The following is a 21,784-nucleotide window of genomic DNA, read 5'->3' as shown; positions in this document are numbered from 1 at the left end:
GCTCTTCTTGTTGAAAACAGGCATATACATTTATGGCTTTGCAGTTTTGGTTTAAAGAATTAATCTGCAGTGTGTTTATAAAACAAGGACATTTCTCTCTTAAATAGTGAGGTTCCAGATACTCCCTATCCAAGATTTTTCTAGACCATAAGCATGGCAGGTTACTTAAAAGAGGCTTTGTGATAAAATGCTTATTATTTCTCAGAACAGTATAGGGTTTTTCATTTTTTGGTTGTTTTCATTTTTTGGTTTATATCTCCCATCTAGAAACATGGGAGCTATCACCTAGCAGAGAAGATTGGTTCCAGACCAGCTTTTCCATTCAGAAGCTGCATGACTTATTGTATGGCTCCTAACACAGTTCTTTTTCCAACAGCCCCAGAGGCTCCAGATAGGCCCACCATCTCCATGGCATCTGAGACCTCTGTTTATGTCACATGGATCCCACGTGGGAATGGAGGCTTTCCCATTCAGTCATTTCGGGTGGAATACAAGAAACTGAAGAAGCTTGGGGACTGGGTGTTAGCTACAAGCGACATTCCCCCTTCTCGCCTCTCTGTAGAAATTACAGGGCTTGAGAAAGGTAGAAGAACTTCTTTTCCCAACATGCATGTTTTTTGTCCTTGTAATAAATTTATGTCTTGCTCATTGCTGTAATGATATGTGTCAAGAAGAAAAGGTCATTTCAAAGCTGATTCTTAGTCCACACTCCTCTTCTAGACAAATGCACAATCTTATAGGCTGCTAAGTATGAAGGGGTATGTGTCTGCTCTGGAAAAGCAAAACTAAAGTGTGTTGCCCTCAAATGCCTCTCAGGGGCAAGGGGGCATTTCAGCCTGCTTTTGACCTCCCTGGGTCATTTTAGAAAGTGAGCAGAGGTCACTTCCTATTCATTTCTTGTTTCAAAAAAGACCTCTGGGGCCTAAGAAGGGACCAAAAGTGCACCTAACACATGATACCTTTGACCCCCTGAAATTTGTCCATTACTTTCTTTCTTGCATTGTATAACAGTTGTAGAGAAAATTATTATTGGATTCTGGGAATTGTGGTCCAATAATAGCCTTTCCAAACTCTGTATGTAAACTCAAGTGACCGTAATCTGGTAGTTAGGATTTGTTTCATTACATTTGTTTTTACCCAGACCAAAAGCTACTTTAGAAAGGGCACTTGACACTTTCCCTTGTACTGTTTCTGAACTCCACGTCACCATCAACCACACTAGCTTTCCGCTTCTAGAAATTCAAACATATGTTTGACCTCACAAATGTTTTTCTTTTGGAGATATAACGGAGAAGACAGTCTATGCATCTGTATCTCTATTTGTCCCATTTCTGTATTCTCAAATTTTCCGACGTAGCTTTCTGAGTAAAATAAAAATGGTTTTCAACTTGCATTGACCTGGAATAAAATAAGAACTGTAATCTGTAATCTGTTGACCATTCAGATTACACAAAGAATAACATTTTTTAAAAAGCAAACATTTTCTGAAAACACCTTGGTATCAGGCATTTCCTGCTGGTTTGTTTCTTAGATCTCCAAGTCAGGAAAAAGCAGCTCTTTCAAATGCATCATTTTGCCACCTGTTGATATGGAATGGCTCATTTTCCAGGAAAAGATTATCAAGGGCTTTATTCAGGTCAAATGGCTCATCTTTCTTCTGTGTTGTTTCTCTTATAGGCGTTTCCTATAAGTTCCGGGTACGAGCTCTGAACATCCTGGGGGAGAGCGAGCCGAGCACTGCGTCGAAGCCCCATGTGGTTTCAGGCTACAGCAACCGGGTCTATGAGCGCCCTGTGGCCGGGCCATACATCACCTTCACAGATGCCATCAATGAGACCACCATCATGTTGAAGTGGATGGTGAGGAAGAAAAACTGTTTTGGGGGCTGGAGGGCAGAGGAAGGGAATGTGTTCTTTGAGCATGCAGCAGTCCTTTAATCAAGTCACTATTGACTCGTTCGGGATTTTATTAATGCTTCTTTAAACCTTGATATTGTTTTATTTTTCCTTTTTTCAAATCCGCCTTAGACTGTTGCATTTTCTTCTATAGCAGTACTGAATCCTTCTAGATAAGGGCACACAGTTTTCAATAATCTGGGGGCATTTTTTTAATCCCTAGAATCTCTAAAAATGCAAGCGCAATACCGAGCACTATTCACCAAAAAAAATTCTAGTAGTAGAATTGACATGAAAAAATGAATAAATTGGGCATAAAAAGCCTGGATAGTGTGAATGACTCAGCAGTGTTTCTTTTCATGTGTTGAGCAAAAAGAAGACAATTTGATCTCTTAGGGTGCATCCAGACAGTGCCTAAAACACATGAGCATCCGCGGTTTTCCCTGGGGTGTCCAAACGACGGCTTAGGTAAAAATGAATTCATTCGGGACAAAGCAGGAAAACCCTGCTTTGTCCCAGCGTAATTTGACAGCTGGAAAGACCCGGGTCTTTTAAACCTGATTGGGCCCACATTAAAGTCCTGTGTGGAACCGCCCAGAGAAAATGTCCAAATAAATTCCAATAAGTAAGCAAAGTTTTCTGGCTCACAGTAGCATATAAAATTAAATATTTTGAAACAGCCTTAATTTAATCTTTTCTCTCAGTCAGTCTCACGCCTGTAAATTAGGAGGCTTATCCAATTGCCTTTGACTTGCTTTTTGTGCAAGACTTTTTGTGCAAGCCTTAGATTTTATAATTTTCCATTAATCCTGGATTTTACAGTTGGTGGGTTTCAACATTCTAATAATAAAAAACAAATTACAGTCCACAAACTGAGTAGGTCTGTTTACTTCTGTTCTAAAGGTTCTGTATATGGAAGATGGCTTTGATGAGCACTTGTACTTTTATTAATGTCTGCCTTTTACTTTTCTTTGCAGTATGTCCCAGCCAGCAATAACAATACACCAATTCATGGTTTCTACATCTATTACCGACCAACAGACAGTGATAATGACAGTGATTATAAGAAAGAAGAGGTAGAAGGTAGGAAACAACCTGTTGACTGTGCCCCAACGGTTAGTTCCTATAATATGCCTTCAGTCTGTCAATCAGTAAAACATTTACTATTGCTGTGTCCATGATAATAAAGAAAATGAAAGAGTTCAGTGAAAAGCCCTCTTTGGCTGGATGATACGAAGTTTCAGGAATGTAATTAGTCATAAGAAAACAGGAGTTATTTCAGTATAGTGCAGTGCATTAATGCATGGGTAGCAATTTCCAACCTTTCAAATGAGGATTTCTTCAAATATGCCACTCACTGTATAATGATACTCTTTGATAACACAGAGATCCATTCATGGTCTTCGCAGATGACAATTAGCATGTATCTGTTGCCTCCTGTTCAGGTGACCGATACTGGCATTCTATCAGCCACCTGCAGCCAGAAACTTCCTATGACATTAAAATGCAGTGCTTCAACAAAGGCGGAGAGAGTGAGTTCAGCAATGTGATGATCTGCGAAACCAAAGGTAACTAACTACTGCAATGGGGTGTTTAAGAAACATCTTGCTCTCCATTCCTTAATGAACAGATTCTGAGGAGATTTAGAAGCCTAGAAATATACCCCCTATGAATAAGATACACTAAGATGAAATGGACCAGGAGACTAAATAGTGGGGAGGGAGCAAAATGAAGTATTCTGTTGATACAAATTCATTCATTAAGTGCATAATTTGCAGTTAACATAAGGTCCCATTAGTATGCAAAATAGTCTCCATATTGCAAAGTAGCCGATAAAAAAACTACCACTGAAACTAGCAAACAATATTTGAATAGGTGAAAATTGACAATTTTTTTTTTTTTAAATGGCTCAGATGGACAATACGCAACAAGTGACAGGATTTTAATGATGTGTTCAGTGACTTGGAACAAATAGTATGGTGATGTTCCCCACTACAAGACTACATATCGTGCCCATAACACCCACCAAATACCACTAATATCTCTGGTGATACAGGAATGAGTATGATGAAGATGATATTTATACTTTATTTATACCCCGCTTTTATCCCCTGGGTATTCAAAGTGGCTAACAATCCCACACTTAGTTAAGTTTCAAAATCACAATAGACAAGTTAAAAAAAACAATTAAATAATAACAGTGTGGTAAAACAGATTAAACTACAATAAATACATTTGAAATGCCCTTTAGAACTCATAGCCCCCCCAATCCCACTCACACCTCCCCAAATCCTGCTCCTTATCCTTCCCCAAATGCCTAGTAGAGCGTCATTAAACATAACATTATTTAAACTATGAAAGAACGAGAAACATGATCTGTGATCTGAAGAGTTGCAAAGTAGTAGTAGTAGTGTAGTTGTTGGAGAATATGAAGAATTTTGCTCCTGCATAATACCAATTGTACTAAAAGTTATAGTTATAACTTACAAAACACTTATAACATTGTGCTCTGAACAGTAAAAACAGAATATGTTTCTGTTACAGTGATCAATGAATGTGAGAGGCAAGAAGGAAACTGAATTTATTAGTGAGGTTGGCAAGAATCAAACAGATAACATTCATATTTTGATGCTATAACACAGGGCAATGTAGTACTTTAGGAGAAAGGTAGACTAAGATAGACAAAGAAGCTGAAAGGACAACAGGGACATATATTAGTTATCTGTTGAGATCTAACCATGACTTTTCTCTTATATTTGTAGCTCGCAAATCTGCAGGGCTGCCTGGCCGCCTCCCACCACCCACGGTGTCTGCGATACAGCATCATCCGCCACCAAACAGTGGCCACAATGGCCTTGGGGCAGGTGCCATGGTGGCCCGTTCAAGCGACCTGCCCTACTTGATCGTAGGGGTGGTGCTGGGCTCCATTGTCCTCATCATTGTGGCTTTCATACCGTTTTGCCTTTGGAGGGCTTGGTCTAAGCAAAGTAAGCAACTTGAGTAGGGAAAAGTCAAATGTCACTCTTAAGAAAAGTTTGCTGCAGTGCGTGTGTGTACATCATTAATTGAAAGCTATAGAGTATAATAAAGGGACCTAGGTAGATGTTAATGATAATTCTGTCAAAAATATCATCCCTTGGAAAGCTTTCAAATTAATTTCATATAATTTTACATCAGGAATGGGCAAATTTCAACTCTCCCGGACTTGCAACTCCCACAATTCCTAACAGCTGGTAGACTGTTAGGAATTGTGGGAGCTGAAGTCCAAAACACCTAGAGGGCCGAAGTTTGCCCCTATTTCATATAACTTTACATCTATGCGATATGAGGATCAGACTTCCAAACATTACTGCATGAGCATAAAAGGATGTAGATTTATTCTGAGGCCTTAAAAATCCATTCCTAACCAAGACCTCACAGTATTCTTTGTCAGTAGTTGATGTTAGACCTTTGGTTTATGTGTCATACGCCTATAATCTTCCTTTGCCATTCAGAACAGACCATAGACCTGGGGTTTCCTGGAGCTGGGCTGCTGGTGCCGTCTTGCCAGTACACCATGGTGCCCCTGCGAGGGATCTCAGTGCCTCGAGCAAATGGGCTGCGCTGTGCAAATGGGGTTCCCCTCCCTGCGCACCAGGGTGCCAATGGCCATTTCTCTGCAACCTCAGTTGGGTATCCTAATGCAAAGTCACATGATTACAGCCCAGATGAAGTTCAGGTAATTTCTCTGGAAATAATGCGTTGGTTGACTAGTTTTTCATACTGTCTTGCCTTTGTCAAGTTCCCATTTGTAATGTTCCAGGGTGATGGTTCTACAGCTGGTTTTGCTTCATTTTATAAAAATAGTTTTTCTGAACACCTTCCTTATATATAAAGCAGAGTTTCTCATACAGGGTTCCCTGGAATCATAGGATTCTGTGAGAAGTGGCTAAGGGGAATCATGATTGGAAAAAAACCCCAAACTTTTGAGCTGGAGGTATAATTTTTTTATGCAGGGATTCCCAGAGACCTGAAAATTATTTCAAGGGTTTCTTCAAGGTATAGAAGTTGAAAAAAAATCTGATTCAAGGCATAAACCTGGAGGTGTTCCAGATCTTGTTTTATGTATTTGAAACCTTCTGGTAGTGTACCTGTAAATTTTGCAGGAAAGAATAAAATAGCACTATTGAGTGTTTAAAATAACTGGGAAAGGAAGCCAGGAATTCTATGTTTCTGTCAATATTAATTCATAACACTATGTCACACAATTTGTGTTCCTGGATTATAATTGTCATTCCCTAATTGGTTCTATCATAAAAACATGGGAAAAGTTTATTAAACTGCAAAAATGTTGTTTCTGCGGGACATCCTGCAGTACATTTTGCTATAGTTTTTCAATGAGTATTTCATCGAGTCTCAATCAATTCAACATATTTTGTGGCAGCCACAAACGGTTTCTGGAGTATAACACTACTTTCAAAGTAAATTACTGCACAATTAAACAGGAATAACATTTTCAAACCAGGAACAAAAAATCTTTCAAATTTTGTTACATAGTGATACTGTGCTGAACCAACATTGACAAGGCTGTTCATGAAAAATACTTATTTTAGCCTTTGAAATTCATAATGGGAGGCTCTTTCTGTAAAGATGGCTTGCCATAGATACAGACCTCAGCAGGCATTTGCATGCAAAAATTCAGAGAAGCAATAGCCATGTAGGGGCTGGGCTGTGGTGCAGGCTGGTGAGCAGCCTGCTGCAATAAATCTCTCTGACCATGAGGTCATGAGTTCAAGGCCAGCCTGTGGCGGGGTGAGCACTTGTCAATTAAACAAAATAGCCCCTGCTTGCTGCTGACCTAGCAACCCGAAAGATAGTTGCATCTATCAAGTAGGAAATAAGGTACCACTTATAAAGTGGGGAGGCAAATTTAACTAATTTATGACATTGGAATGAGGAAGTGCTGTCACAGTGTATGATGAAGCAGCTGCTCCCCCCTGTGGCCAGAATCGAACATCCCCTCAGGAGAAGGTTAAATTGCCTCTGCGTCTGTCTCTGTCTCAGTTCTATGTGTATATGGGCATTGAATGATTGCCCTATATGTATATAATGTGATCCGCCCTGAGTCCCCTTCGGGGTGAGAAGGGCGGAATATAAATACTGTAAATAATAAATGTAGTTCCATGTGTTGAGTCCCCCAAAGCAGCTGGCTTTTTTATTCTTATATTGATTTGAAATTTGTAAAATCAAGCACCTGTAGCATAAATAAAATTAAGCTTTTGAATCCTCTTCTAGATTTGGGGATTTCTAATACTTTTCTTTTTAATTTCAGCAGAATGAGACCAATGCTTTTCTGCAAGGAAGAGGGCTGCAAAATGGAGATATTCCAGCTGAACACCAAAGGTATGTATATATTTATTATCCTGCTTCCTTGCAGTAATGGGACCCAGGAAAGCTCACAACATGATTAAAAGTGGTTAGAAAATTTAAAAAAACTCATAATTTCTTATATCAGTAAAAGGTGTTCAGCAAGTACATCCATGAGCCTGAGTGAGCTTTCCAACAGAGGTGAGGAGCAAGATAGATTGTTGCATATTCTATCCTATAGAATAGAGAACCTGAGACTGAAAATAAAGCTCTGCCACAATTGTGTTGAGATTCAGTTTCCTCACCCATCATATCTAATCACATGAAGATTTAAATGTTGTGATGACCTCAACTCTTTCTTCAAGACAATGACTTTCTTTTCTTCCTTCCTCTTAGGTCACCCAGTCCTGGACCAGACAGCCCTTCTTTTCTGTATAGGCTTCCAGATGACTCCACACACCAGCTGCTTCAACAAAGTAACAACTACCATCACCATCATCGTTGCGAACAATTCATTGGCCTGTGTAACTCCCTACCACAAAGGAAGGACAACTCCTCTATGGAAGATGTAAAGAATCCTGTTTTCCATACAGGTCTGTGTGACAGATTTTGGAAAGAGTTATATTCCACCTCTATACATGCATTAAATCCCAGAGGATTAGACTGCTATCTAAGTATAGTGCAGGCAGAGAAAGGAAAGCCATGCTGTGAAAATACTAGTATCACATGAAACAGCAATCACAGGAATCCCTTATATCTATTTGTGGAGCAGCAAGATTAATCGGAGATTGTAAATGTTGGAAGCTTCTATTCAGTTAAAGTTCTGTGTTACATTCAAGGATTTTCTGTTGGTATACACCGTCTGGCAGTCTTCAAGCATATGCTGTAGATACACAAAATAAGTAGCCAGATGGGGAGTTAGCAACTAAACATATTCATTCTTTCAACGTCAGTCCTTTGCTGTCAGCCAAGAACTGCCTGTGAATAGATTGGTTTCATTGCCTCTTGTACAGTAATTTTTCTGGTTCTTAATTTTGCCTGCAAAATTTGCAAAGCATTGACTTCCAATGCAGATTATGTACTGTTATCTTCATGGATTCCAAGAATTCTTTTTTACAGCTCTCTGAAAAGCTGTCAGTCTTTCAAGTAGTAGTATTTTGATCATATCTGCTCAGCAGGGGATTCAGGCTCTTTTGTGCATGGAGCAAATGGTCTTTGAGGGTTTTAGGGGAAGGTGGTTTCTGCCATAGAATGCACTTCTGATTGTCCTTTCTTGTATCCTCAGATGCTACCTGCTGTCCTGGTTTAGTACCAGTTGAAGATGTAGAGCGGACAGACTTTTGCCAGGATAGAAGAGAAGTGTGGCCTAAAAACCCAACCAACACAGAATTGGGGGAGAGAAGCCCAGAGAAGCACCTGAGCAACCATCCGCTGCACGTTCCTTTAGATGTTTTTCCTAGCACCAGCTAGGGAACAAACTACCTTACAAAGACTATTCTAAAACAGAGAAATTGTTATTTATTTTTGTATTACATCTCTATTTATATATTTATGTACTTGTAAATAGATGTATATGTGCCTTCTATAATTACGTGGAGAGAAGTGGCATCGTGTGGGAAGGTTCAAGAGAGAATGAATCAAAGCTGGAACAATAGCATCTGCCTTCATCAGACTGCAGAAAAGGCAGCCTTCTGGTTTCCACCTCAGAAGCGGATTAAAGAAGCACAAGGCCAAAGGGCTCATTTTCCAGCAGCAATAAAGTAAATCAAATAACGATATTATAGAAAAGAGTTATTTCTTACCTCCCTGTAGGAGGAATCCTCACTGCAGAATGCTGAATGAAACAGATATAAAGTACATACAATACTTATCTGCATAAACAAGCAATATATGCATACATACATAGTGTGCCTGTAATAAAACAAATGCCATGCTTCATCAAGTAAATAAAGAATGCTTCTTCCCCTTGAGAGATTCTCTGTATTGACTGCTTTCCATTTTTTAAAAACACAGCAGAAAAATTAACATGTTACTTTTAATCAATTTGGTTTTTCGACTGCAGAGTTTCCATCGGACCCAATTATAAATAAGGTTTACAGATGACTATATTGTTGATATGGCAGCAACAAACACCCAACTAAATTCACATGCTTCTATTTAGATGATGGTGGTGTGAAGACAAGTTAAAATTTGCTTTACGTGATAATGGAATTGAGTTCCAAAGGACAAAGTCACATACACAACTATCATGCAGAACTGTCATGCTTTATTGAAACGACAAAAATCTATTGGTGCATAGCTAGCAATAACTTTTGTTTGTTTTTAGTAAAATGTCATCTTTTGAAAGGAAGTCAGGCACAGAAATTGACTATAGATTCTATATGGAATTATGGCTCCATAAGTGGAGTTACATTTGTAAGACTTATAATTGGGTTTTGTAAGGTTTGTATCTTGTTATGTAAGAATATGCAGGAGCTGGCAAAGAGAGTGATGTATGATGGGGGCTCGGATGCACATTGGGCTTTACTGATACACATTCTCCCATTATGCATCTTCGCAATTCACTAATAGGGTTGTGTAGTGTCTGTGTCAAATAGTTAAGTATATGTAACTTTACACTGCACAAAGGGTAATATATGATTTTAGCCAACATTTTTTAAAATCTAATTCAGTCATGTTATCAAAGCACGATAAACAAGAGTTTCAAATCTGGAAATGTGACTTTTTTTCAGTAAGAATTAACTACTGGGTTAACTGGTTAGACAACTGGTTACCTATACAGAGGTTAACAACAACTGTGAGGTATAGGATATTGGGACATTTGATAATAAATGAACAAAGCAGTTGCTTTCTTATCTAAAACAATTTCAGGGTAAAAGGGCTTACATAAATGCACATTTTCATTGCTTTTGATATTGATACAAATCTTTTATAAATATTTGGCTTCTTCCAGGACAGTGGTCTTAGCACTTTCTATACCAGTAGTGCATTGCGGATATACACATGGGGCTATGTTAAGTTACTGAGAGTACAAAGTATTGTTTTAGCACAGTGCTGTCAATATGTGTTTTGACATACTTCAAGAAGTGAAATGGCTGCCCAAAGTCTTTTAATCATAGATCCTTCATTTGTCCAAAATCAAGTGGCTAACTGGAGATAGATACAGCTGATATCAGGGCTTTTTTTTACAATCGTCCCATGCCTCTCAGAGTTATAAAAAGGCATAAATTTCCCCAGCCACTGCATTTCCAAATCACTATTAAAATTTTATGTGGCCTCTGTTAAAATGGGCAAGATGTGTCAAGAAGTGGGCTAAAGAAGCTTAAGCCTCTCAAGATTAGCCTGCCAGTTGCTCTCATGTATTAGGATTTATATGTTAAAATAGACCCAGGGAACTTAACTGGAGGGCTTTAATTCAGCATCTCATCTGTTTGGAAAAGGGGCTCAGGTGCTGCGAAGATGCGCCCATCCTTTCTACTTAGGAGCGTGATTTCTTCTTTCAGGATCTCTGCGTCTGTGGCTTGTAGCTGCACTAGTGCAATCATCCTCTCTTTCTCCATAATATCTTCTTTGCGAGGCCCTTGGAATTCTGCTCCCTGCAGAAACAGAAGCCATGGACAGCATATTAATAACATAGGAAAGAATAGAACAGGAGGAAAGAAACAAGGCACTCTGCTTCCACTTAGAACATTCTCAGATCTTAAACGTAACTGTAGTGTCTTTCAGGGAGATGGGAGATAAGAGCAGAAATGACTTATACTCACAAACCCACATCATTTGGATACTCCCATTGTATTAACTATGATTACTGAAATGTAGGTTTAAATTCAAGATGGTATAAATTTGTTAATTTGACAAACATGGATTACTGCCATAAAAGCAGAATTGGTTATGATTGGCCTCCTGTTCCATCTCTGTGCATTCTACATGAGACAAAATGCTTATTAATTAGGAATAAATAATTGAAGCAGCACACATACCAGGTTATGCTGCAATGAATCTAACTTGGTTTCAAGTCGTATCTTCTCAGTGCAAAATGCATTCATTTGTGTCAGCTTATTGGTATTTTCTTTTGTCACTGCCATCAGCTGTTGGCGCTTTTCAAGGATTCTGCCCTGGAAGAGAACAGAGACTTGTTGTAGTAATGCTTATTTTAATAGGGTTAGTGATATATATCACACCTATAGAAGCAATGGACAAAATGCTTAAGAATAAAGACAAAGGGTATGTGTATTTGTATGCAAAGAGCTTGAGCACAACACCTAAAGATGTGTTAAATTTTTGCTTCCATTAATCTATTATGTATAAAAAATACCCCATAATGATTATTTCTTTTGATTAAAACAATCTCACCCATGCATTCAGGTGTGATTCTTAGAGTTAAAGCATGCTCAGATTCTTTTATATGCATGGAAAAATATGTTTCATATGTGACAAATTAAGTTATTACCTTAAAATGAAGATAATACTTGGATTAATAGAGGTGTTGTTGGCCTGGACTCTGCTTCATAGCTGCCATGCAGAGAGCCACAACACACACGTTTTGTGGATGACTCATACAGCCATGGTATTATCCAGCCACCCAAAATCCTGCTCAGCACCATGAATAAAGCTCCACTAGACACTTTCATTTCATCACTAATTTCTAGTGCCCCTTGAAACTCAGTTCCCAGATGGTTTTAGTTCCTGACTCCTTTCTGCCTTTAGTTGATTACAACAATCTGTCTGGACTCTTATTGGTTAGTCTCATGTCATGCAACACCCATTCAACCAACAAATGAATGATGAGACCAGCTGGGTTCCTCCAGAGGTCTCAATGATAATGCCATTGTTCTGTGTCTAGCTGGAGACTTAGCGAGATGCTCCCACCCATTCCCTACCAGCCATTGAGTGGTTGTGGAGTTAGGGATGAAATCTGGAGAGAGGAGAATCACTGAGAAGGGAGGGAAGAGAATCCCAGCGTCCACAATAATCAGAAGACAATACACAAGGCATGAATTAGACTTCCATTTGTGCATGTTAGTAACTGGATGCCAGCTGATATGTAATTCTTGACCAGGGGGTCTCTCTGCATAGAGATTTATTTCCCCCTTATTTGACAGTTGGAATGGCAACCCAGTTGGTGCTCTAGCTTATTCCTCCTAACCAGGATTTGAAGCCTTCCCTTACTAAAAACAGTTTTTAAGGTGGAAACTCTTATTTTATGAACTTTACCCAACTGTCCTATGTCCACTGCCAAAAGCCACCTCCATACAATATCTCTAGGATGCCAAGCAGCATCAAAACATTCTTCAATATTTTTGTCCTTACCTCCCACTTTTTCAAGTCCACAGCAATAGCTTGCTCTTTTTCCATTGTTTTCATCTTGAGTTCCTCCAGGTTTGTGTTGACAGAAAGAGTTTGAAGAGCTTCCAAATCTACTAACCGACCAAATTTCATCATCATGAATTGATTGCACTTCTCCTCCAGCCCTAGCAAGATGAAAGACTTGTATTTAAATAATCTACAGTTCTCTGTTTTCCCTATTTGCTTATTAAGAAACACAACACTACTTTGCATCAGAAAATGTGGTTGTAGAACTATACTGCGAGCCCTTAGTATCCCCATGAGTAATTTCAAAAAGAAAAAAATTTAAAAATGTAAATCAGCAACAATAGCAGCAGCAGTTTAGCAGATCAGAAGCTTCTTGAGCTAGCAGTAGAATGAATTAGCTTCAACAATACAGAAGCAAAGTCAAGCTTTCAAAGTGATAAGACTTTTCTATCTAACTGTCTAACTCTCTGAAGACATCTTGGCTCTCTTCATGTTTTCAGGAGAAGAAGAAAACGGGGTACTCAGGAGCTTGCCATCTTCTCAGAAAAACAGCCATGTCCCTGAGAAATAGCAATAAACGTGATAGGAGAGAACAGAGAGACTGGCAGAGAGGCCAGTGGGGGAAGGGCTTTTCCATGCCAGCTAACTCATCAGCCTATTAATTTCCTTAATGAGAACTATAAACTTGTGCAGGATGTGGTTCACTTCCAACAATAAGTTTGCCAGAGAAGGGCAAACAGGACCAGTTTATTAGGCAGGATATTGAAAAGATGTTGAAGAAAAGGGAAAGGGGCTTAGTGGCTCAGTTGAAAAATAATGCATGCCAGCTGGCATGCAGGGGCTAAACCCTCCATACCATCCCGAGAATTGTTCTGAAAAAGCAAGCAAGTCCGCAGGATCTAGAAGATCTAAAACATTTTGTGTACATGAACTTTTGAATGATGAGTGAACACATAGCTGAATTCCACTGATCTAGTGGCTCTATTATAGTCAGAATTAAGGTTTTCTTGGAACAATACATATTTTCCTCATATGGGTGTATATTATAGAAATACTGGATCAACTAAGAATTCACTGTGCCATGGAAACGTTGCTAAATCCAAAGTAGTAGTTCCAAACATGAGCAGACCCCACTGAATATGCTTCAGTACTGTGAAGCTGCAGCAAAAACAGCCAATATGATCATCAGCTGCCTCAATAGGAGCTGCCTCAATATCTACCTAGACCAAGGAAAGTCACGGTTCTAATCTATTCTGCTTCGGGTCAGACCTCATCTGGAATAACACTGTATCCAGTTCTTGACACCAGATCAAAAGGTTTGGAAGCCAAGCCCTATGAGGAGCAGCTGAGAGAGCAGCTTGGAGAAAAGAAGGCTGAGATGAGATATAATAGCAATGTTTAAATATCTCAAATGATGTCACATTTAAGAGGTGGACAAGCTTGTTTTCTGCTGCTCTGGAGGCTAAGACACGGAGCAATGGATTCAAATAGCTGGGAAAAAGATTCCATCTAAATATTAGGAACAACTTCCTGACAGTAAGAGCAATTCAACAGTGAAGTACGCTGCTGCCTCGGGGTGTGCTGAAGTCTCCTTTGGTTTTTAAGCAAAGACTGATGGCCATCTGTCAGGAGGGCTTTGATTGTGTGTTTCTGCATAGTGGGGGGTTGGAATGGATGGCTCCTGGGATCTCTTCAAACTCTATGATTCTAAGCTTTTAATAGGGAGCCAAGGAAAAGCCTTTACACACAGTGCAAAATGAAACTGGAAGCTGCACATGTGTAGCATACTAGCAACTCACGCTCAATCTTAATCATCATCTCCTTCCTGTCCCGAATAAGTTCTTTGTGCTGTTCCCGAGCCTTCTTGTAGAGTTCCCTCTGTACGAGTTTCTCCTGTTGCAAGATTGTGATCCTTTGCTGCAAGTTCATCAAAGACTGATTGGTAAACACCAAAGCCTGAGAGATGTCTGAAGGGATTTCTCCATTTGATATATATTCCACCTGTCAAGAAGAAGTATGAATTATCTACACATGCATACCCTGCTGCCCAAACATAGAAGCCATATAGAACAGACTGTACTGCCCTGGATGGCATCGTTGTGCTACAGGCAATTGGCCAGAAGTGCATGCCACTTTCTGACCATCTGCTGCCCAACTTCTGTTAAGTAATGTCATAGGATAACAAGGGCTAAGAGACATGGAGAAGACTTTCTAAATAGCACCAACATAGATGTCACCATTTAGATTTCCCCATTTTCGCCTGAGCTTAGCTGAAGTTCACAGTAGTATAGGGGAGATGCAGTTGTCCAGCAAAAAACACATGGTTGTGAAGTATCCCCTTGACAGCATAAAGTATTCTGGGGCAGATTGCTCTTAAATAAACAATTAAAACCCATTCGTTTTACAAAGGGACAGTTTCTTGCGAAGGCACTGTTGGTTTGTTAATATGGATCAACACAGCTGCCCAAATATTTGCACTCTCCTTGGAGATGTAGCTGTTGTGAATTTATTTATATTATTTATATATTGTATTTCAATCTTGCCTCTCTATCAAAGTGCGTTCCATCACAAATGTCATGATGAACACCTGCACTCCAAACTTCCCTGGTATGCCATTGCATCTAAATCTACAGTGAGCCTGCAAAAGCAAAATGATTTTTCATCATTTTGAAGAGGTCAGGATTAGCGACATGATCTCCAATGGCATAAGGGGAGGAAACAAAGAAGAATTCACTAGGAAATGGAGACTGGCCTTTGGGTATTTTTTTAAAAAAAAACAAAAACAGATTTTGAAATAGCCAAACAGGATTTATTTGTGTAATGATAAGGACAGATTTTTGTTAGATACTAGTTCCATATGGTGTGGTGTTGGAAACCATGGATGGTGGTTCACAGGTGGGAATGGGGAGGTGGTAGACCTGGGGAAATAATACTATATTTTTATTACTGAATCTTGAAGATTGTATGTTGTTGCTTTTTCTCTTATATCACAATGAAAGATTATACAAAACAAAAGGATTAGGGACACATCTTAGCAACACTAAAAAAAAGAAAAGAAATAGAAGCCATGAACGGTGAGTGGAAAGATAGCACATAAGATCCCCACCCACCCCTGGTTGTTAAGGAACCAAAATCACTAACAGTAACACCTGACATCACCTGGTGAAGCTTTAGAGGAACCACCACATGCAGCTCATTCAGTTTCTGCTGTTTCTCCCTTTGATATGCCTCCAATTCCCATTCTGCTGAATCCAGACTGGCTGCTACGACTTTCACCTGTTCAAAATAACACCATATTCATTTATTAACTTTTGTTAACTAAGATGGGGACAATCTTTAATTATTGGCTTTTTATTTAGAGAAGTGATATCAAAAGTAGAAGAGTAGAAAAAAGTGATATCTAAAGTGATTAACAAAGAGGTAGTTAAAATTAGCAGGCAACAAGTGGGAGACTCATAGAATATATTTAGTAGTAGTTTTAATAGAAATCTGTTTATAATGTGCATAGATCACATGTTGTAGATATAGGTGGGTTAGCTGCTATGGTTTAGTTTTGTATCTATGGAAAAATTGTGGGGGTTTTGAGGGGATTTTTGTGGTGGCGCTCTTTACTTTGTAATTTTTGGTAATTTTAATTCCATATTTTTGTTTTTTTCTTGTTGTAAATCTGTGCTTTCTCTCTTTTTACTGGATGTTTGAATAAAAATTATATAGCACCACATACAAACTGCAAGACCTTAGAACACTTACATAAATCAGCACACAGCAGTACTGGATTTGTGTTTTAATGGTCCAATCTATTCATTAAAAGATGTATGAGTATTTTTATTGTGTCTTCACTGTATTTTAACTTATATCTGTGACACAAATATTTGTTTTAAATTGTTTTTAATGCTTGTATTTGGCATGTTTTTTTTTTTAAAAAAAAAATCATGTTAGTGTAAGCCGCCCTGAGTAGCTTTCCTCATTCTGAAAAAGATGGGGAAGAAATAATAATTATAACAACAAAAGCAATGTGTCGGAATGCACAGAAAGATTCAGATTGCTCGCTGGATCTTACAAATATTCTCAAACGGATGAGTAATCTTTCTTGTAGCTTGGCAACATTGACTACTGCACCACAGCCACAGATCACCACCCTTTCTTCTTCTCCTGCCACCTTCTACATTGGTGTACCTGTGTTAGGGTACTAACAAGATTGTATCCCTCTTCTGCAAACTGGACAATTCGTTCAGATTATTATATCAAATTGAAACAAGCAGGAGAACCTATGGGGGCCAAAATGGCACTGAGGTCTGCCCTAGGCTTTAGGTTTGCTGTTTAAACACCTCTGTGATGCTTCAGTTAGTGTTTTCCGCTTACAACACGCACCAGAAAAACAGACCTCAGAAACATTATTGGCTCAAGCCAGGATTCTGGCCCAAGAATGAGTTGGAGAAGTCACTGTACCTTCTTGGCAAAAGCTTCATATTCTTTCTTCACGTTTTCAATTACTTTCTTCTCTTCAACTAACGCTTCCTCGATGTCTAGTCGTTTCTCTCTGAGTTGGAGAGTGTTTTCAAAGAGTGACTCATCACAGTCTGAGATGTGGAAGAATTCAGAATAAGGAACTGTTGCCATTTTAACTCATTCCATCTTCAATTATTTTAAGATAATATGAAAATTAAAAGAGTTTATTAGCAGAATCCTGCATATGTCTCTCAGATGCAGATCCCACAATATTCAGAGAAATTTACTCTGAAGTAAATTCCTTGTTACTGGAAAGTAATAACAAGAAAATAATAACAAGAAAAATAAAACTAACAGTTACAGACTTTAATAAAGATAATGTTGACTTCCTTATTTCAGATGTTTCTATTAGAACCCTGGAAAAATTTCATGTAAAATTAGCAATATGCACATGTGACTTAAAATGAACTAGATCAGACAAACCTTGTGTAAGTAATCAAAAATGCATGGAACCTTCTAGAGCAGTGATTTTCAACCTGTGGGTCCCCAGGTGTTTTGGTCTACATCTCCCAGCAATCCCAGACAGTTTACCAGCTTATGGGGACCCACAGGATAAGAACCATTATTCTAGAGACTCCTTGAAGTCCTGTTCTCAAAACATATCTCTACATCTCCAATAGTATTGGCTGGAAAAGAATCCCATTTTTGTCCTACTCAAGCGTAAATGCATTTTTATATTGCAGACAATCCAACACCAAAAACTCTCCTTCACCATCCTTTCAATACCAATGCTAACAAAAAACTTTTTGTTATATAGAGGAAAAGAGAAAATTGGGTTCTATAGATATGAAAAGTTGCAAATAGGAGTTTCTTTATCAGTCTTTGTTAATTGAAGTATGCATGTACAAGTTGCTCAAACTAAATGTAGAAATACAGAATACCAATAGTTCAGGCAAAAGGCTGAAAATGTTGAATGTCTGAGGCACCTAATTCAACTAGTTTTGCTGCCATGTTTTGAAGTAATTGGATTTTCCGAACTTGGTACAGAGACAACCCAATGTAAAGCACATTGCAGAAGTCCAGGTTACCAGCTCGTGCACCACCATCTTTAGGTCCTATAAATCTAGGAAGGGGTGCAGCTAGCATATCAACTCAAGCTGATAGCATTCCTGACCATCGCATCTGCTTGGGTTGACATTTGGAGAGACAGATCCAGAAGCACTCCCAAGATGTGAACACAGTCTTTCAGGGGGAGTGTAGCCCCATCCAGAACTGGTTGACATACCTCCATAGGACCACTGCTAAAAAAAAAACCAAAAAAAAAAGACCCCTCTGTCTAGTCTGGATTCATATCTATTTGTTTTTCTTCTTTCATTTAGAGGAGATACACAGTCCTTAGTTAAAACTGTTTCTGAAAGCACAGAGAAAGTAGCCTGAGTACGTCACAAAGTTATTGTGGGGAGTAGAGAACTCACTGGAGACAACGCAGCTATGGCGGTAACTAATAAACTAAATAAGTTATCTTGGAGAATTCTTTCTCTGTCTGTTTAGATTCTGAGCCAGTCTAACCATTCTTATCATACCTGAGGATGTGAGTAGGAATGTAATATCAAAAGAGCCATCATCAAAAGCAGTGTTTCTCAAACTGTGCTCCTCCAGGTGTTTTGGACTTCAGCTTTCAGAAATCCCAGCCAGCTTAGCAGCTGTTAGGAATTGTGGGAGTGGAAGTCCAAAACATCTTGAAAAGCACAGTTTGAGAAACTCTGATCTAAAGGAATATAACGTCTCCTTCATGGTGCATGGAGGTCATTTGTGGAGCAATATTTCATAGGGCCTTAAAGGATTTTTGTGAGTTTTTTGGTTGTGAGTTTTAATTGACTAAAACATAAACTGTCTTAAAAAAATAAAGCCCTGTCAAATATAATTCAATAAGTTCCAATGTTCGTTTTGGAATCATCTAAATTTATATTAACAAAAATTGGTTACTTCATTCTTGCTGAGATTTACACATCTGTTCTTGAATAAAAAAAAATTAATTCCTGTAGGCACTAGGTGGCAGCAAAGAGCTTAAATCAAAATTTGGTCCACTAAGGATTCTGAAATAAGGGCTCTGAATTTTGTTTTATTTACTTTGAATGTGTTCATAGAAGCAACCAGCCAGTGAAGTTAAGCCAAGGTAAGAGTAAAAGGTTAAAAAGGTAAAGGTTTTCCCCTGACGTTAAGTCCAGTCCTGTCTGACTCTGGGGGTTGGTGCTCATCTCCATTTCTAAGCTAAAGAGCCGGTGTTGTCCATAGACAGCTCCAAGATCATGTGGCTGGCATGACTGCATGGAGCCCCGGTGGCGAAGTGTTTTAAAGCACTGAGCTGCTGAACTTGCAGACCGAAAGGTTGCAGGTTCAAATCCCGGGAGCAGAGTGAGCGACCGCTGTTAGCTCCGGCTTCTGCCAACCTAGCAGTTCGAAAACATGACAATGTGAGTAGATCAATAGGTACCGCTCCGGCGGGAAGGTAACGGCGCTCCATACAGTCATGCCAGCCACATGACCTTGGAGGTGTCTACGGACAACGCTGGCTCTTCGGCTTAGAAATGGAGATGAGTACCAACCCCCAGAGTCAGACATGACTGGACTTAACGTCAGGGGAAACCTTTTAAGGATTCCTATCTGGGTAAGCAACACATAGAAAATAAACATTCTGTAAATGTGAAATTCTTCCTAAGGGATTTTCTATTCTCTTGGGAGAAAATATAAAGTACACATAGCTTGATACTTGCTTAGTGTTAACTCCTTCGCATTGCTACTATAACCACACAAAGCCTCTAAGGCAGTGGTTCTCAACTTGTAGGTCCTGAGGTATTTTCCTACAACTCCCAGAAATCCCAGCCAGTTTACCAGCTGTTAGGATTTCTGGGAGTTGAAGGCCAAAAAATTTGGAGACACACAGGTTGAAAACCACTGCTCGAAGGAATCAGGGCTTAGTAACTGTTTTATAAAGAAAACTTTTTAAGAATGCAAGTTGTCTGTATATAATATGCAAGTAGTTCTACTAGTACATGATGGAATTGGTACACACATGACCAATATTTTCTTAAATCTGAAGTTTCAAATATTAATATAAACAAATATCTTCAAAGATTAAAAAAAAACCTAAAATTAAACGGAACCGATAGCATGTCTCACTTTTTGGACAAACAGTGTCATCAAAGACTTCATCCTCAGATCCTGACTCTTCTTCATCACTCTCCAAACTAGACTCCTCATCACTCTCTTCATCACTCTCTTCATCGTCATCTGGGATAAGAAATCCATAGCTCCTATTAATAAGTACAGCCTGTATAGAAAGCTCATCCACCGTAACTGCCCCCAGAGAAATATTCATTTACAAAGCACCGTCATTTAAAACAAAACAGTTGTCAAAATGCCAAATATCTTGATTCAGCCATTAATCACTGATCTGAAAGTACAAAGCAAACTATTGGACTTACATGGTCAATGAAAAACACGAACAATGAAAATATATTAATGATTTAGTATCTGTTAAAGTACACTATTTGATAAGGGCATTGACTTAGGACTAATGCTAAGAATTGATGTACTTTCTTTCTCCCAAGGTTTATACTCTATGAAAAAAACATGGTTTTTGGTGAAATGTGACAGTTTTAGCTTTGCAGGTGGCTGGGTGATGAAATTATATCATTCTTTTGAACATTTTGAACAAGTCAAATAGCAATACAGATCTAAGAACAAGAAGGCAACAAATCTGAATTCTCACACACTTTGTAATATGAAAAAATATCAAGATTTTTTAAAATCTAATGATCACAGTGACAGGAAGTGAGGTGAAATCTGAACAAGCAGCAAAACAATTCCACAAGGGCATTAACCCTTCCCTGTTCTATCCAAAGCTAAGAAATATGTTTTTGGCCAGAGCTACATTTTTAAAATGTACCTGCTCCGACTTACAAACAAATTCAGCTTAAGGACAAACCTACAAAACCTATCTTATTTGTTACTTGGGGACTGCCTGTATTCTCCGATCCACAAAGAGGGAGATGCATAGTGCTTTCCTAGCCATGTAGAGCCACCTCTCTAGAGATATGGAGCTTGCTGAAAAGATTTATAACCTCTTTCGCCTTCCACTTCTTTTTTCTTAACACGTTTGATCCTCTTCTTCAAGACTTTCAGAAGAAATCCAGCAAATTTGTTATTTTCCCCAAGCGATGCATGGAAAGTGACATACAGTGCTTTCTCTCGTTCCTGGAGCTTTACGATTTCTGCTTTCTTTTCGTCTATTTGTGCAATACAGCTATTTATTTTGTGCTGAAAAAAAGACAATCCCAATTAAACTTTAAAATCAATTATTATTTAGTTGATTTTATTTAGTTGATTATTATTTAGTTGATTATTTATAATTTTTAGCTCTTATGAATTATTGCTATTTTCCATTTGTAAATACAGTAGAGTCTCACTTATCCAACACTCGCTTATCCAACGTTCTGGATTATCCAACACATTTTTGTAGTCAATGTTTTCAATATATCATGATATTTTGGTGCTAAATTCATAAATACAGTAATTACTACATAGCATTACTGCATATTGAACTACTTTTTCTGCCAAATTTGTTGTCTAACATGATGTTTTGGTGCGTCATTTGTAAATTCATAACCTAATTTCATGTTTAATAGGCTTTTCCTTAATGCCTCCTTATTATCCAACATATTCGCTTATCCAACATTCTGCCAGCCCATTTATGTTGGATAAGTGAGACTCTACTGTAC

At 38.6% G+C, this 21,784-nt stretch overlaps 2 protein-coding genes across 4 annotated transcripts in view; one reads left to right on the top strand and one right to left on the bottom strand.

Moving 5' to 3' along the window:
- Nucleotides 1–9,211, top strand: part of boc (BOC cell adhesion associated, oncogene regulated) — a 78,997-nt gene extending 69,786 nt beyond the window's left edge. The window contains exons 12-20 of one of the 2 annotated variants that reach the window (XM_008107868.3): nt 377–583; nt 1,678–1,859; nt 2,873–2,978; nt 3,341–3,463; nt 4,658–4,882; nt 5,390–5,613; nt 7,210–7,277; nt 7,638–7,834; nt 8,527–9,211. In XM_008107868.3, coding sequence (XP_008106075.2) covers nt 377–583; nt 1,678–1,859; nt 2,873–2,978; nt 3,341–3,463; nt 4,658–4,882; nt 5,390–5,613; nt 7,210–7,277; nt 7,638–7,834; nt 8,527–8,711 — 1,517 coding nt within the window. In that variant the 3' untranslated portion in view covers nt 8,712–9,211. Of the gene's footprint in view, nt 1–376; nt 584–1,677; nt 1,860–2,872; nt 2,979–3,340; nt 3,464–4,657; nt 4,883–5,389; nt 5,614–7,206; nt 7,278–7,637; nt 7,835–8,526 lie in introns of both variants that reach the window. The other variant, XM_008107867.3, reaches the window with a different exon arrangement.
- A 276-nt stretch (nt 9,212–9,487) lies between these two features.
- cfap44 (cilia and flagella associated protein 44) overlaps nt 9,488–21,784 on the bottom strand; it is an 89,494-nt gene continuing 77,197 nt past the window's right edge. For both annotated transcript variants that reach the window (XM_062974768.1, XM_062974769.1), the window contains 8 exons: nt 21,128–21,323; nt 20,184–20,294; nt 17,004–17,134; nt 15,714–15,830; nt 14,354–14,555; nt 12,552–12,712; nt 11,222–11,356; nt 9,488–10,837 (listed from right to left, as the gene is read on the bottom strand). In XM_062974768.1, the coding sequence (XP_062830838.1) occupies nt 10,652–10,837; nt 11,222–11,356; nt 12,552–12,712; nt 14,354–14,555; nt 15,714–15,830; nt 17,004–17,134; nt 20,184–20,294; nt 21,128–21,323 (1,239 nt within the window). In that variant the 3' untranslated portion in view covers nt 9,488–10,651. The remainder of the gene's footprint in view (nt 10,838–11,221; nt 11,357–12,551; nt 12,713–14,353; nt 14,556–15,713; nt 15,831–17,003; nt 17,135–20,183; nt 20,295–21,127; nt 21,324–21,784) is intronic.

Source organism: Anolis carolinensis, chromosome 3, assembly GCF_035594765.1.
Source record: "Anolis carolinensis isolate JA03-04 chromosome 3, rAnoCar3.1.pri, whole genome shotgun sequence".
Taxonomy (NCBI): Eukaryota; Metazoa; Chordata; class Lepidosauria; order Squamata; family Dactyloidae; genus Anolis; species Anolis carolinensis.
This window is presented reverse-complemented; position numbering and strand designations above follow the sequence as displayed.